General features: G+C 46.6%; 1 protein-coding gene across 4 annotated transcripts in view; it reads right to left on the bottom strand.

The window, feature by feature from the left end:
- Iqce (IQ motif containing E) overlaps positions 1–15,708 on the bottom strand; it is a 48,539-nt gene that overhangs the window by 24,190 nt on the left and 8,641 nt on the right. For 3 of the 4 annotated variants that reach the window (XM_076840156.1, XM_076840158.1, XM_076840159.1), the window contains exons 3-12: positions 15,352–15,394; positions 11,669–11,797; positions 9,642–9,712; positions 8,319–8,432; positions 8,164–8,214; positions 5,303–5,376; positions 3,942–4,014; positions 3,648–3,697; positions 1,760–1,923; positions 192–247 (exon numbers count right to left, since the gene is read on the bottom strand). In XM_076840156.1, the coding sequence (XP_076696271.1) occupies positions 192–247; positions 1,760–1,923; positions 3,648–3,697; positions 3,942–4,014; positions 5,303–5,376; positions 8,164–8,214; positions 8,319–8,432; positions 9,642–9,712; positions 11,669–11,797; positions 15,352–15,394 (825 nt within the window). The remainder of the gene's footprint in view (positions 1–191; positions 248–1,759; positions 1,924–3,647; positions 3,698–3,941; positions 4,015–5,302; positions 5,377–8,163; positions 8,215–8,318; positions 8,433–9,641; positions 9,713–11,668; positions 11,798–15,351; positions 15,395–15,708) is intronic. The other variant, XM_076840157.1, reaches the window with a different exon arrangement.

The following is a 15,708-nucleotide window of genomic DNA, read 5'->3' as shown; positions in this document are numbered from 1 at the left end:
CGACATTGCGTGGCCATCTGAAAAATGAGGGCTGTGAACGACACAACTCGGGCCTTGCCCCGAGTCCACACTGTACTGACTGCTAGACGGTCATCATTTACTTGCTCAATGTAAGTCTGTGTCCCCAGCTGCCCTATTGCTCCTCAGGCACAGACAGGTCCTGAGCAAGGGGTGTCGTGATGCCTGCTCACCTTTTCCAGCTCCGCGATACGTCTCAGCAGCCGAGGCTTGCTCCAGTCCACGTACCCTGATGGACACACAGGTCTGTTCAAACACTGTCCCGGCACCCTTTGGCCCAACCACCCATCAGCAAAGCCACAGGGCCCCGGTGGGCAGGTCCTGCCACCCAAGGGTTTTCTCCAGCTCTGGATGATTTCTGTTCCCTTTGGCTGTTAACATTCACTGATACCAACATCTTCAAGTGTCTTAGTGGGACGTCCTTTCCTGATTCTACACCAGTCAGTTTTTTTTTTTTTTAATATTTTCTTAGTTGTCGATGGATTTTATTTTATTTATTTATATGTGATACTGAGAATCGAACCCAGTGCCTCACACATGCTAGGCAAGTGCTCTACCACTGAGCCACAACCCCAGCCCCCCAGTCAGGTTTTGACCTCACTGGTCCATTGAGATGGTCTAATGGACCCTAGGGTGATTCTCAGTCCTCCTCCCACTTGCTTTCAAGCTGCCCCTGGACCTGGCTTTGCTACCTCGCCAGTGGCATCCCACCTGGCTTTGCTGGCTCTCCCTTCCCCCTCCCAACCTCCTGAACATCACTAGGGTTAGGACTCAATCGTCTCCTCCCCTCTACTCACACCCACTTGCGGCCCCACTTGGGTCCACCTGTTTGCGGACAGTCAGCACGTCCAGTTCTCCAGCCCAGGTCTCTGCCTGGCCTACCTCTGCACACACCTCAGATCTCACCCGTCCCTTCTCCCCAGACATGTGCTGCCGTCCTCCCCCTCAGCAATGCCAGCTCTGTCCTTTTAGCTACTCAGACAGAAACCCTGGACCCTGCTGCCTCCCCTCCCACAGGCTGCACTCAGTCTCCACATTTCCTGTGGGCTTCACCTTAAAGATGCACAGAGCCCAGCTGCACCTTGCCACTTCTGCTGCCACAATGGCTCAGGCCACCTGTACTCTCACCAGGATGACTGCAGAAATCCCTGCTGCCAGTACCTCCTTTTCTGCACAGGGCACCCTGCATAGGAGCCAGGGCCCCTCACAGCCCCCTGGTACTTGACACCAGGCTCTGGGGCAACAACTACCGTGGTTTACCTCCGGGGCCACACTGGCCTCCACTCGGACCTCTGCACTCACTGCTGGCCCACCTGGCACCCCTAGATGCCTGCACAACTGGCCCTTCTCCTCTTCCAGGTCCTGCCCAGCCATCAGTGTCTCAGTGAGGCCTCCCCAAGGGCCCTCCTCGTTTCTCCATAGTACTTTCACTGTCTGACAGCTTGGACTTAACCTTCTCTTTCTGTCCCTTGCGGTCACCTCCATGAAGCAGCTCCGCACTGCTGTTCCCTGCTCTGTCTCCAGGGCCTAGATGGCTGCTTAGCTGCATTCTGCGATCACTACTAGGGTAACTCTGCCTAGTGGGACCTATTTGCTGTGAGGCCGTGGACTAGGGTCTTCGTAGTTGGAAGAAGCAAGCGCCATGGACAACATGTGCTGCCCCTCTGGTGCCTTCCCTCATAGAATGAGACACAGCCTCCTCCCCATGCCTCCCTCACTGAATGGCTTTGGGGGAAGGTACCCTTGAGTCTGGAGATGGTGGGGGAGTTGCTCAGCACGCGGTCCAGGTCTTCCTTCAGGCTCTGGTTTTCCTCGGTCAGCTCCTGGACGCTCCGGGACAAATTCAGAAGAGTGCTGCTCATCTTTTTCTGCCTCTTCACGCCCACCTTCTTTTCCATCGGCAGCCTGGGAATGACCACATCGAGGGGCTGAGCTCTGGATTTCTCAACTGGCTTAATAATATTTGAAGTAAAGGACGTACAAATCATGGCCCACTTCTGTCCAGTTGTGAGCCCAGAGTTCTTGCAGAGGAATACTTGCAACCGAATAGGGAACACTAACTTGGAACCCCAAATAAACAAAACCGCTAACCCTCATAATAGAATTTCATATTGCTAACGAACCTGTATAGCAAAATACAGTATTCAATTATTGGTATCATACCTTAGATGCCATCACTAAAAATCTTGTAGGAACTTACTCTTTTTTATGTAAGTCCCTTTTTAGTTTTCATTTTGCCTCTTATCCCACTAAAGATTAAAACACTGGTGGTCCTTATTTCTAGCAGATTCCTTATTTGCAAGTTTGCATGCTCATTAAGATTTATCTGCAAACTCATAATCAATCCTCATGAGGCTTTTTTTGGTACCAGGGATTGAACCCAGGGGCACTTAATCACTGAGTAACATCTCCAGCCCTTTTTATTTTTATTTTTAAATTTTGAGACAAGGTCTTGCTACATTGCTTAGGGCCTTGTTAATGCTGAAGCTGTCGTTTTATTTTATTTTTTTAGAGGTTGATGGACCTTTATTTATTTATATGTGGTGCTGGAGAATTGAACCCAGGGCCTCACACATGCTGGGCTCTACCACTGAGCCCCAGCCCCAGCCCCAGCCCCGAGGCTGTCTCTGAACTCACAATCCTCCTGCCACTGCGCCTGGCCCTTGTGGGGCTCTCAAGGGAGTCCATGCACAGGCAAAGTGCTGAAAGACTGGTGAGTTGCTGGTGTGTGTTCCCAGAGGATGTCTAACAAGGCCCTGCTGTGTTCTTGATTCAGTTCTCATACTATAAGTGCCTGTTTGCAGTCTATTAGTGTAGAGACAATATCTCACATTTTTGTGCTTTGTACTAGTGATTTCACTGTTCACAATGGCTTTACAGTGTAGTACTGAGGCACTCATTGTCCAGTGTCCCTGAGCACAAGGATATGATGAGCTTTATGGAGAAACTACATGTTAGACAAGATTGGCTCAGGCATGAGTCAGCGCCGTGGGCCTAAATGTTGACAAAGTGTGAGGTTTGCAGGAATCCAAGCCACGTTTCCCTTGGCTCAGTGGCTTAGCATCTGCTAATCCAGTGTCTACAGAGATGGTACAGAATATATATCCATTTACCATAAATATCAAGACTCTAATAATCCTAGTAAGGTTGATTTGCTTTGAAAAACAGCATTTTCCTGCTGGGTGTGGTAGCACATGACTGTAATTCCATGTACTGAGAAGGCTGAGGCAGGATAATCGCAAATTTGATGCCAGACTGGGTAACTGAGCGAGACTGTCTCAAAATAAAAAATAAAAAGGGCTAGGAGGTTTAGTTCAGTGGTAGAGCAACCCTGGGTTCAATCCCCAATGCCTCAAAAAGAATCCCAAAAGCAAAACAGCATTTTCAATTCTAAACGGGTAGCTGCTGTGTAGTGCACATAACATATGCATGGAGCACGAATGGGGGCAGCTGCCAACATGGAGGATGGGGCACATCTGCACGGCCCTGAGTGGAAGCAGACCCGCTCTAACCATCAGCAGCGTGGGCAACGTGGGCACTGCTGCCAAGTTAGGGCAGGAGCTGCTGTTTCCAGGAACGACTGCCCTGCTGTCAGACAACACACGGAACGCGACTCCACGTTATCGTACTTCTTTCCTGCAACATCGGAACTCGCCAAGAGAGTCTGGAGACGATGGATCTGAAAGTGCCAAATTAGAATGTGTTAAAACATACAGGAGCTCCAAGATAGCTTTCCCCCAAAGCTGTCACCAGATTCCTGACCCTGCTTCAGGGCAGGAAGCAAGAACCAAGCTGCTGGGACTCATTTTCATGTCAAGATAAGCAGGGGACCAGCACCGGTCTCAGTTCACCCCTTGTCAGCAGACTCCCCCTCACACCCACAGGCACCCTCCCCTTCCACGTGCTGTGGAGGGAGCACACACCTCCTCGTAGTAAGTGTCCATGGCGATCCTCATCTCCTCCAAGTTGGTGGTCTTCATGTCAGTCTGGAGTTTGCTGAGGACCCAAGTTCAGAGTTAACATGGCAGGTTTGGGTTCCTGCAAACCTCTTCCCAGGGCCAAAGGAACAGGAGTTCCCAGAACACTGAGGGAAGGCATGGCTTCAGAAGAGAACCTGGCGGGAGCTAGAGATAGTGGTGCACAGCTGTAATCCCAGCAGCTCAGGAGGCTGAGGCAGGAGGGCTGTGAGTTCAAAGCCAGCCTCAGCAACTTAATGAGACCCTAAACAATTCAGCAAGACCCTGTCTCTAAATAAAAAATAATATATGAAAAAAAGGGTTGGGCATATGGCTCAATGGTTAAGCATCCCTGAGTTCAATCCTCGGTACCAAAAAAAAAAAAAAAAAGAGAGAGAGAGAGAGAGAGAGAGAGAGGGAGAGGAAACTGGTGGGAGAGAAGAGTGGCCCCTCAATGAGTTGAACAAATGGGGCATGCTGTGTCAGACAGGAAGAGTCCTCACACCAGAGTGCCCCTCTGGGTTAGACTACCACTTCCCAAGAGTCAAAAACTCCCAGAAGACATTCTTCTCCAAAGAAGAAGATAAAACTGCCTTGATAACCGTAGACTAGGTGCTGAAAGTCCTCAGAGGTTGGACAGACCGTCTCTGGGGGCAGGTGGGGAGAATGACCAGTTTTATTAAGAAGAGGACGGTTTTCTCCCCTCATACTGTTACTGTGTCATTTTGTTCTCACAGACCGTAGGCTTTAGGCAAAGGTGAAAGCTGAGTCAGCACTCTGAAACACAGAGGAATTGGCAAATAACCAATTCACTTGAAGGTGCCAAATTTTAGCAAGAAATAAACAAAGGAAATTGAATACAAGACTTGAACTTAAGCAGAGCCAAAAAAGACCACCTCTTCACACCAACCAGACTGGTAAAGAAAGACAGGTAAAGAAGCATGGGTAGCCACAGCAAGTGCCCGCTGGGAGGTGCCAGGGGCAGGGTCTGTGTGCCACCGGCTATATCAAGATCTAGGAAATTCATTCCAAGGAACCCCAGGGGGGAAAGCACTTCCTAAATAAATCAAGAAATCATTGAAGGGAAATACTGTTCCCTGGGACATCTGGAGAGAATGCACATTTGAAAGACAGAGAGAGGCAGCTAGTCCCTGCCTTCACTTTGGGTGGGAATGGGGACATGGACGGAGGTTGGAAGACGAGTGGCAGTGAGAAGGCGGAACAAAACCAACAAGGAAGTAAAAGGCAGAAGATGGCCAGTTGCAGTGGCAGGGTGGCCTGGCCCGGACCCTGTGACCCTCCCGCGCAGGCCCCAGGACGCTGCGTACTTGATGGTGCTGTCCTTCTCCTTGCACTGCTGCTCCAGCTTGAAGATCCTCTGCTTCAGCCCGTTGATGACCTGCTGACAGAAGGCCAGCACCTCAGCCACCGTCTCCCAACGGCTTGCCTCCCAGTCTCCAGCTACAGACTCGACTGTCCATTCCCTAGGCTGGTTGGTGTCCCCTTCTAGGTGACCCCACAGCACTCTGCACTTCTGTCCTCTGAGGGCACTTCCACGTCCACCTGTCCTTCCTTCCTTAGCGGCTATCTTCTAGGCTAGAGGCAGCAACGACAAAGGCCCCAGTGTTCTCTCACTGCCTGGAGCTGAGCGAGTCAACAGGGAGAATGAGATGCCCACCGGGCGGGGCAGGGACATGGCAACCAACTGTCTGCACCCAAAGGTAGCCCGACTCCCTGTACCGTGTGCTTAGAAGAACGGGCAGGATGTGCTGTTTGTTGTTTTTAAAAAAGGAAGCCATCACAAGTCTGGACATTAAGGCCACTGACGCTCACCTGCACAGTGACAACTCAGTCTTCCCAGTGGGGTGAGAGGGCCGAGGAGCAGGTTGCCTGGAAGATCCCCAGGGCCCTCCTCTCCACCTGGACAGGAAGGCTGCGCCACTGGGTCATTTCCTCCTCCTCTGTTAATGTCTCCTTGGGAGATCACAGCCTCTATTCCCTAAAGAAGATCCTTTTCTTTTGAGTAGAAAATTTGTAAATCAGATTTTAATTTAGTAGTAGGTGAATGTTTTCTTAAATGGCTTTCCTCAAATTTCCTGCCAAAGTGGGCAGCTGTAAATGTCATTGTGCAAATGGCTTCTGACATTGGATTACTTTCTCGAGAGACAGTCCTAAGGAGCAGTGTCAGATAAATGGTAGGCACGATTTGACCATGCACTGCTTTAATGTGTTCAAGTCCTGAGGAGACCTACTTTTTTGTTAGCCCTGCTGATGGTTTTGATCATTTGTGTTATTTTTGTTGCTTTATGGTGCAAAGTGTTTACTCAGAGCAATTTAAAATAATCTCTTCATTCAGGTACGTACTGCTGGTGAGATGATGGGTGATGGGGTGGGGAGCGATACCAGCCTGCCCTCACAGTGCATAGAGTCAGTAGCTGGGAGCCCAAGGTGGGCAAATCTTTTAACCTCGGTTTCCTGATTTTATAAATAGGGTTTGAAGTCCCTGCTACAAAAGTTCAAATGAGACCATGTACATGTGCAGAGTCAATAATTATATAACTTGGGAGTTATGTAATTTCTTGTAGAAGTTATGTATTTTCTTGTAGAACCACATCGATTCATTCACAACCATTGTTAAATATTGATCAAGTGCTGTCCTAGGCAGACAGCTAGGCTTTATTCATTTATGCTAAGTGGATTATATTTCTATATGACATATATATGTATATATTTCAGAACAGACTTTTTCCTTTAGAGATTTGTACAGATTTTGTGCATATTGTGGACAGAAAACAATGTTTTTTGTTTTTAGGTTTTTTTTTTTTTATACTGGGGGATTGAACTCAGGGTGCTTTACCACTGAGCCACATCCCCAGCCCTTTTTATTTATTCATTTTTATTTTGAGACAGGGTCTTGCTAAATTGCTAAGGCTAGCTTTGAACGGGCAATCCTCCTGCCTTCTGAGCCACTGGGATTATAGGCATGTGTCAACATGCCCATCCAGAAAACACCGTTGTACTGATCAAGAATATCCTTCTCACTGGGCATGGCAGTGCATGCCTAGAATCTCAGGCTGAGGCAAGTTCAAAGCCAGCATCAGCGCTGGGGATGTGGCTTGCACTCGCCTGGCATGCACTGGGCACTGGGTTCAATCCTCAGCACCACATAAAAATAAAATAAAGACGTTGTGTCCACCGAAAACTAAAAAATAAATATTAAAAAATTCTCTCTCTCTTTAAAAAAAATAAATAAATAAAAATAAAAGCCAGCATCAGCCATTTAGCAAGACCTGGAAAAACTTAGCGAGATCCTGTCTCAAAATAATAATAATAATAATAATAATAATAAAATAAAAATGGAGGCTGGGGACATAGCTCAGCTGGTAGAGTGCTTGTCTCCTATGCACAGAGCCCTGGGTTCAATCCCCAGCACCGCCAAAAAATAAAAAATAAAAAAGGGCTGGGGATGTGGTTCAGTGCTAAAGTACCCTTGGGTTAAAACATCCAGTACCCAAAATAAATAAATAAATAAATAGATAGATAGATAGAAAGATATCCTTCCCTCTCCCATTATATTGTTTCAGCCTCATGGATTTTCATATAAATTTTAAATTACCAAGTCCACTATTTTTTACTCTTTGTATTCAATAGTCTCAAAAGTTTATCTCTTCCCGTTTTAGTTCTCACATTTCAAAAAAAAATTTACTTCCTGACTCAGAGAGTTTGTGGCGATACATTTTTCTCCAAATGCTGTCTCGTTTGTTGCCACAGCAAAGACTCCAGTAACCCTTGCTTTGTTTCATCCACTTGCTATGTATTATTGTACAACGGGAGAGGTGTTTATATCTGCTTTAGGGACTTTATTTTATTGCTGTTTGTTTCTCTGTTTTAAATCAGAACACTTGTTAAGCACAGGTATGTCTGGGCATGATGGGGAAGTTGACCCTTGTGACTGTTTTGCTCTGTAATGTGTTTGGGGTCCCGCTCACTCCCCTTGATCAATCCTGAAGGATCTTCTGGTAATCCCCTTGGCTCCACAGAAAATGGTTCCCGGAGGCTCTGTGCCCATGCCTACTCTGCAGCTCTGTGTGTGCAAGGGCTTCAGGGAAGCAGCTTCCCTCCGTGTGCACCTGCTCCTGTCTATGGTCTTGGGGGAAGGCTCTCCTCTCTGGGGAACCAGACTACTTACCCAACCAGCATCGGGCCTTTTCTCTGCCAGGGTCCGAACAAAATCTGGGCCCTGCGGTAAACAGATTGAGACATGAGGTCCATGTTGTAGCTCAGCTTGTCCCTCCATGTGACAATGTCTCTAGGCAGGAGTCCACCATGAAGTCAGGAACTTACTCGACCTGGGTCCAAAAGCTGTTCTATCTGCCTATCCTTCCTGTTATTTTCCTCTTCCAAGCGCCGAAGCTTTGTTCTCATCAGATCTACGTCACTTTTCTTCGTATGTAATGACTAAAGAAAAAAAACAAAACGCCTCAGCACACACTGTGGATTTCCACCTGGGGCGGGACACAAGACTACGACACACACCACAGACCTCTCCCTGGGACACATGCACTTGGGATATGACAGAGGGTCACTCTGTGAATCTACACCTGGGATGGGACAATCACACTCACATTGTACCAATGACAACTTTCTGGTATGGATATTGTATGGCAGTTGTGAAACCTAACCACAGGAGGCAAGCAAAGGGGACAGCAGCCCCTCTGCACTCCATACAACATGTCCTGGACATGCATGTATATATATCCTGGGATATATATATATATATATATAAGTTTTTAAAAAGTGGCCAGAACTTACTGATCTCTTACTGCCTACCAAGCACTTTCTGGCCTACTGCATGACAAGCCTATGAAATCAGTATGATTATATCCCTCTCTCCATTTTGTACTGGTGGTCCTGGGGATAGAACCCAGGTCCTGGCACATGCTAAGCAGCCCTAAGCTATACCTTGGTACCATCGCCAGTTTTTAACAGAAAACTGAGACATTGCTTATGTAGAAAAACTGCACTGATGCTCAAGATTCTAAGGATGGAGTATTAAAAAGCAATTCTCTTCTTTCTGAATCTGGAACCCAGGCGAACTCTACCCAGAGACCACACTGGTGAATCTGAATGGGGTCAGCATCATTTCTCCAGAACCACATTTCTAGCCAAGAAGACCCCTCCCAGAGTGCTAAAGAGCACCACAGTACCGCCGTTCAGTGTCAGGGCTCTCAGGTTCACTTAGAATAGTCTTCCAACAAGATGGGAATTGTCCCTATGCCACCCTTCAAGAGCAGCCTGACCTCTGCTTGAGACATCTGTGTGTGGATGTGTGTGCGTGCTCTGCAGGAAGCCCCCTCACTACTGGGCAGCTCCCATGGTCACAGGACTAAAACCTGAGTGCTCTCTCTGGACCAGCAGCAAAGGCTGCATAGGCAGCTGCCCAGGCTCTCTTGCCATGCTGAGCTGCTCTGGTGAGATGCTCTGGACTCCTTGCCATGTTGGCTTCCAATGCCCTGCTCACGCTTTCATGCCAGCCTAAATGCAGTCCTGAAGACGCACTTCGACTGGGTGATCTTGAATCCACTATTATGGAAGGCCGTCCCTGCACTGACACTGTCATTGAAGGCTGGCCCTGATAAAATCAATAAGATGCAGACAGACTATTACCTTCTTCAACTCAATAATTTCATCATACATATCTTCTTTCTCTCTGTAGACGGTAGTCCCCGGGACATGACCTAGAGGAAGACATGCAAGCCTCTTAGGAAATCATCAGGAAGAAGAAAGAATTCTTGGCTATGCCTTAAGGAAAACCTGAAAGTCAATAAAATTATCCTTTTAAGAGGAAACCAAAAAAAGAAGAGCAAAAAACTTTCACTTTTACCCCATCATGGTACTTTCAAAAATAGCAAGGAAACACACACACACACACACGCAAAAATGGTAATGATACAGAAAAAAAAATAAAGATAAATGCAGAGTTTAATTATAGTAAAAGGATTAAAGAAAGGAGTCACAGAAGGAGAGTGACAGGGCTGGGGTTGTGGCTTAGTGGCAGAGCACCTGCCTTGCACATATGAGGCACTGGGTTTGATCCTCCGAACCACATAAAAATAAATAAATAAAATAAAGGCATTGTGTCCGTCTACAACTAAAAAAATATTTAAAAGAAAAGAAGAAGTGGAAGAAGTGATAGACAGATTTTAAATAACAGATAAAAAACAGACAATATATATATGTAGCATTAGCACCCATTCCAAGGCAAAACTAGTACAACTTTACTCCCCACCCTCCCTAGGACTGGGGATTGAGTCCAGGGGTGCTCTACCATTGAGCTACATGCCCAGCCCTTTTTTATTTCTATTTTTTATTTTGAGACAGGGTCTTGCTAAGTTGCCCATACTGGCCTCAGACTCGAGACCCTCCTGCCTCAGCCTCCCAAGTAACTGGGACTGCCGTTGTGCAAAAGCAACCTGGTTTGCTTTGGTTTTAATATGACCCCTAATATGCTAGGAATCTGGACTACTGAACTGCAACTCCTGACAGCAAAAGCAACAGGGGGAATAGCGAGAGCAGCTGTCACCAGGCCCTGCAAGTGGCTCTCCTTTATAGAAAGGAGCAGGATTTGTGGGGAGGACTGGAAAGAAATACAGAGACATATAACAAGTCAGTTGTTTTTGGTAAGATTCAAGCTTTTTATTATTTGCCATTCATATTTGTTTCTAATACTGTTTATGTAAGAAATGTAAATAAGACTCTAAGTTTAGGGAGGTTGGCACAATGAAAGCCTGGCTACGAGAGGCTTCCTTTCTGCTTTTCCTCAGCCCTGCCCTTGACCACCCACATGCTCTGCATTGCTGGCGGAACACCTGAGGTCTGACCGCTTTGCTCTCATAGCTTCGGTCAGGCAGTTGGGAGTGCTACTGGGGGTGGGTCCAGGTGTGCTCCAAGGTGAGGTTGGAGTTCAGGGGTTGGGCCAGAGATCCTGGTTTGAGCGTGCACGCATTTAATATGACAGGTACAAGCAAGCACAATGGGGGGTTTGCCTCTCACCAATCTTCCTAAACTGAAGGAAGTTTACATCACCCCATGTTATCAGCTGTCAGTGGTGTGCTGATGTCTAACAATAAGATCTCAAAAATAAATCCCTGAAGCCCTGCTTGTAGCATTTGCCCATTTCCAGGGTGTAAATATTCCCACTGTGCCCATTTCATTTTTTTTTAATTGTAGATGGATATAATGCCTTTATTTTATTTATTCATTTTTTATGTGGTGCTGAGGATTGAACTCAGTGCCTCACTTGTACAAGGCAAGTACTCTACCACTGAGCCACAACCCCAGCCCCACAGTGCCCAATTTCAAGCTGCTAGTGTGAGACTCACCAGCCCACAAAACTCCTAAAAATTTTAACAGCTGGACCTGGGAACTGGTAGGAGCTGGCTCCCGCACAACACTGCCACTGAGCAGCACAAAGACAACCAGAGAACCAAGAGGCTATGGCATCACTTGAACAGAAGCAGGGACATCATCCATGGTCTACATGTGACATGGAACTCTGACTACGTGCTCAGTGTCTGCAAGACTAAGACCATGCAATTCAAACAAGGAATGTCAAAGCTCCTTCTCAAACTTCCGCTGCGGTTCCTAAATCCCTACTCTTGAGCTGCAGGGCCCCGGTGGGAGCAACCACATACCTTGCTTTGGAGCTCCCAGCCAGAGTTTCTGTGGGGTTAGGGACATTCTGCCGCTCAGAGGCATGCTCCCCACTGTCCTGAGAGACCTCCAGGATGCTGCTTTTCTCGGCTTAGAGTAATAGGGTGACTCTAAAAAAAGACAATATGTGGTTTCCGAATTGGAAAACATCAACTCCCCAACACATACGCTTCAGAAAGAAAAAAATGATACAATGAAGTATTCAAAGGGCATGCTGATTCTAGATAAAAACATTCTGGCAAAAATTCTAAAATAGTTACTTGTGTTATGAGACAGAGTCTCACTGTGTGGCCCATGTTGGCCTAGAACCCCTGAACTCAAGTTATCCTCCTGCCTCTGATTCCCAAGTAAGTGGGGTTATAGGTGTACACCCAGCATTACAGTTATTTTATACATATATATGCATTTACATTTCTCTTTTAACTTTTACTATAAGGGAAAAATAATTGAAAACTTTAAAATATAAAATTCTATTATTATTAGAATTCTAACATTATAATATTTAATGTCCCATTCAATTTTTTCCAGATATGTATATATTTTTACATAGTCACAATCATGGCGAACATATAACTTTACATCCTTTATATTTATCACAAAATATTTTTTATTTTGCTATGTAGTGATATAGCAATAATACTTGGAATGGAACATGTAAACTATCTGACGAAATGATAAAAATTATACTTTTCCAGGGCATTCTTGTTTTTCTCATCAAAATGTTAAAAACTTTTTTTTGTTTTTTGGTCCTGGGATTGAACCCAGCCATGCCTTACTACTGAGGTACATCCCCAGTTCTTTTTTTTTTTCCTTCTTTTTTTGTGGTGCTAGGGATCGAACCCAGGGCCTTGTGCATGCGAGGCAAGCACTCTACTAACTGAGCTATATCCCCAGCCCTCCACAGTTCTTTTTATTTTTTATTTTGAGATAGGGCTAAGTTGCTTAGGGCCTTGCTAAATTGCTGAGGTTGGTCTTAAACTTTTGATCCTCCTGCCTCAGTCTCCTGAACCCTTGGGATTACAGGTGTGCACCACTATGCCCAGCCACATGTATTTTAAATAGCAATGAAATTCATATCTGTAGAAGGTCCTGAAAATTTAAGTTTACTCTGCTTATATGAGTTTTTTTTTGTTTTTTTTTTTCCATGATTTCACAACATATAACCAAGAATGCTCTGCTCTGGATGTGTTTTCAGGTACCCCGGGGCCACAATACCCACCTCAGGGATATTCTGATGACCTTCCTTACTTTAACTGTTTAAACTGTCATTTACAAAAGTAAATTAGTGATCAGAAAAAGGGCCTGCAAATTACATTTCCCTTCTAAAGGTTGAGGATTTATCAATGAACAGTAGGGATTCCACAGTAAGAATTTTTCAGGAAAACATACACACGGGTAAAAGCTGGGGCAGAAGAGAAAGAGGAAACAGGCCAGTAGGAACCCACTGTGTTTGATGGTGCCTGCAAATCAAACGGGAGGAAGGGGAGCCTCAGGGCGGCTGCCCCCTCCTCACAGAGCAGCGCCTGGAACACTCTGGAAACAGCATCCCCCCTTCCTGACCCACACACTGATTAGACATTCATGAGCTGAATGTTAAGAGAACAGGATAAACAGGGTCCCTGCCGTCACGGCCTTTCAAAGACAGAAAAGCAGGTCATGAACAAGGTTAGGAGGATACAACTCCATCCGAGCCAGGGGCAGTGTCCCTGAGCCCTGGGCAGTGAGATATGCTGAGCCAATAGCGGAGAGGACTGTGTGAGCTTTGCTCCAGGGGCCCCAGAGGACTATGGGAGAGGAAAGGCAGGGGAGCTGAGGGCAGGCCCAAGGGGCAGCTGGAAGCATTGGATCCTGAAGAAGCAGAGCAGAGGCAGCAGGTAGAGAGACAGGGTGAGGCCACATCACCAGGTCAAGCACAGCCCTGACTCTGGTCGGCTAAGAGCCCTGGTCTACATGAGTCCTGTGGGAAAAAAAAATCCTGACCCTTACAGAACTCTACATGAATACAATTTGATTATGATGATTCCAACACTTGAAATGCTTGGTATTCAATAAGAATAGTGAATGATGTTGACCTTAGTTACCTTCAAGCCAAAGGACTGAAAGAAAATAATTCTAAAATGAAAAGGTTTGAAACCCAAACACCTGTACTTTTATATCAATTCTCAATGTTCTCCAAGGAAGGACAAGGTTACCATCTGGACGTGTCCTCCAAGGCTCCTGTTAATGCAGCAATGCTCAGAGGTGAGATGATTAGATTATAAGAGTCGTGACCTAATCAGTATGTCTTGGTCTGAATGGAGCAACTGCATGTGGCGGGTGGCTGGAGAGGTGGGTCACTGAGGATGTGCCAGAAGGGTGCACCTTCCCTGCAGCTCCTTCCCCTGTCTCTCCCGGCCTCCTGGCTGAGTGGAGCAGCGCTCATCTACCACACCTTTCTCCCAGATGTTCTGTCTCATGCTGGGCCCAGAGCAGTGGACTGACTGTGAACTGAATCTGGACCCATGAGCCAAAATAAACTTTTCCTCCTCTAAGTTGTTCTTGTTGGGTATTTTGGTCATGGTGACAAAAAGCTGACACAAACCTCAAAAATCCAAACTGCCAAAAGATCTCTTTCTTTTGTTTTTTAAAATTTTCTTTTTGTAGTTGTAAATGGTCAGAATGCCTTTATTGTTTATTTTTATGTGGTGCTGAGGATCAAACCCAGTACCTCACACATGCTAGGCATGCTACAGCCCCAGTCCACGATTTCTAATATGTATATTTATTCTTAACATATATTGTGTTCTTTACAAGAATGTACTTTGGTAATTAAGTTTTCTCTGTTCACTGTGAAAGTTCATCTGCATTCTCTGAATATATCCTATGTACAACTAAATGCGTTTGAAACACATGATACACACATGATGTATATAAAACAGACACGTATACAGATGATAAGGGTGGGAAAGGCCACAGGCTGATGGGTTAGTAAAAGGAAGCCAGTCTAGCGTTTCACATCTTCCATGAGCACGTTTGTGAGACTAGCACCCGGGTCATAGTGTCCCAGAGCAGCGTTAGAACAACAGAGACAAATCAGGAGGCCTAGCATCTGGAGCAGCCCAGCATGGCAAAGTTCACCAGCAGGAGCTGCCTCTAGGCTATCTGCGGAGGGGAACAAAGCTGCTCTCATCTGGCTAAGGATGAGGGGAACCCTGGCAGCAAAATGAGCCCGGGGAATCCCAAGAACAAAAAGGTGAGCTTCTCATCTGCCTTGGAATGTCCACACCTTCTCAGTACTGGGCCCACAGGAACAGCTTTGATGCTCAAGAAACGCATCCTAACTTAAAAACACCCTTTAACTTTGGCAGTATTCTGGCTTTGAGAAACCAAGAAAAAGAAAAAAGAAAGGCCACAATGTGCTGTGTCTCATGGAAGGCTCAGTGGGACAGTGGCTGGACCCTACTCAGGAGCTGCAGCCTAACAGCTTGGTGGCCTGGGACAGGTAGGGACCTCAGGAGCACACACACCTGAGGTTCCAAAGCAAATGGGGCTGGTCCCTATGCCACCATGTCTCTCCTACCCCACGGCACAAGGAAAGAAATGTCCTCTGTCCCAGGGGCAGGCAGCTTTTGGAAACACTCCAGGGTCAGGGCGAGGACGGGGCAGAAGGCCTGCTCATACTCACTTGGTGATGTGGGAGGCTTGTGGAAACCTTTCCTTCTTGCTTTCTGAAAGAAAGAAGAGGTAATGTAAAGCAAGCTGAGCTTTCTGTCCTTCCCTGGAGGTTCCTGTTATGGAACCCTGCCGTGTGCAGGGAGGGCCCAGGCGGTCATATGAGAGGACGAGGACAAATGAGCTCAGGAGAGCCCTATGCCAGGCCTGAGGCTCAGGGGCACCACGTGCTCTCAGACAAGTCCTAAAACAGGAAACTCAAGGAGGGGGCTCTGAGAGCTCAGAAGGAAGAGCCCAGGTAAGGCATCTTCTCTGCTCCCCACCCCCACCGTCCTCGAGCTCAGTTCTGGGGCACTGATGCAACCTGTGT

This window comes from Callospermophilus lateralis, chromosome 19 (assembly GCF_048772815.1).
Source record: "Callospermophilus lateralis isolate mCalLat2 chromosome 19, mCalLat2.hap1, whole genome shotgun sequence".
NCBI lineage: Eukaryota > Metazoa > Chordata > Mammalia > Rodentia > Sciuridae > Callospermophilus > Callospermophilus lateralis.
Note: the sequence above shows the minus strand (reverse complement) of the source record. Positions and strands in the feature narration are given on the sequence as shown.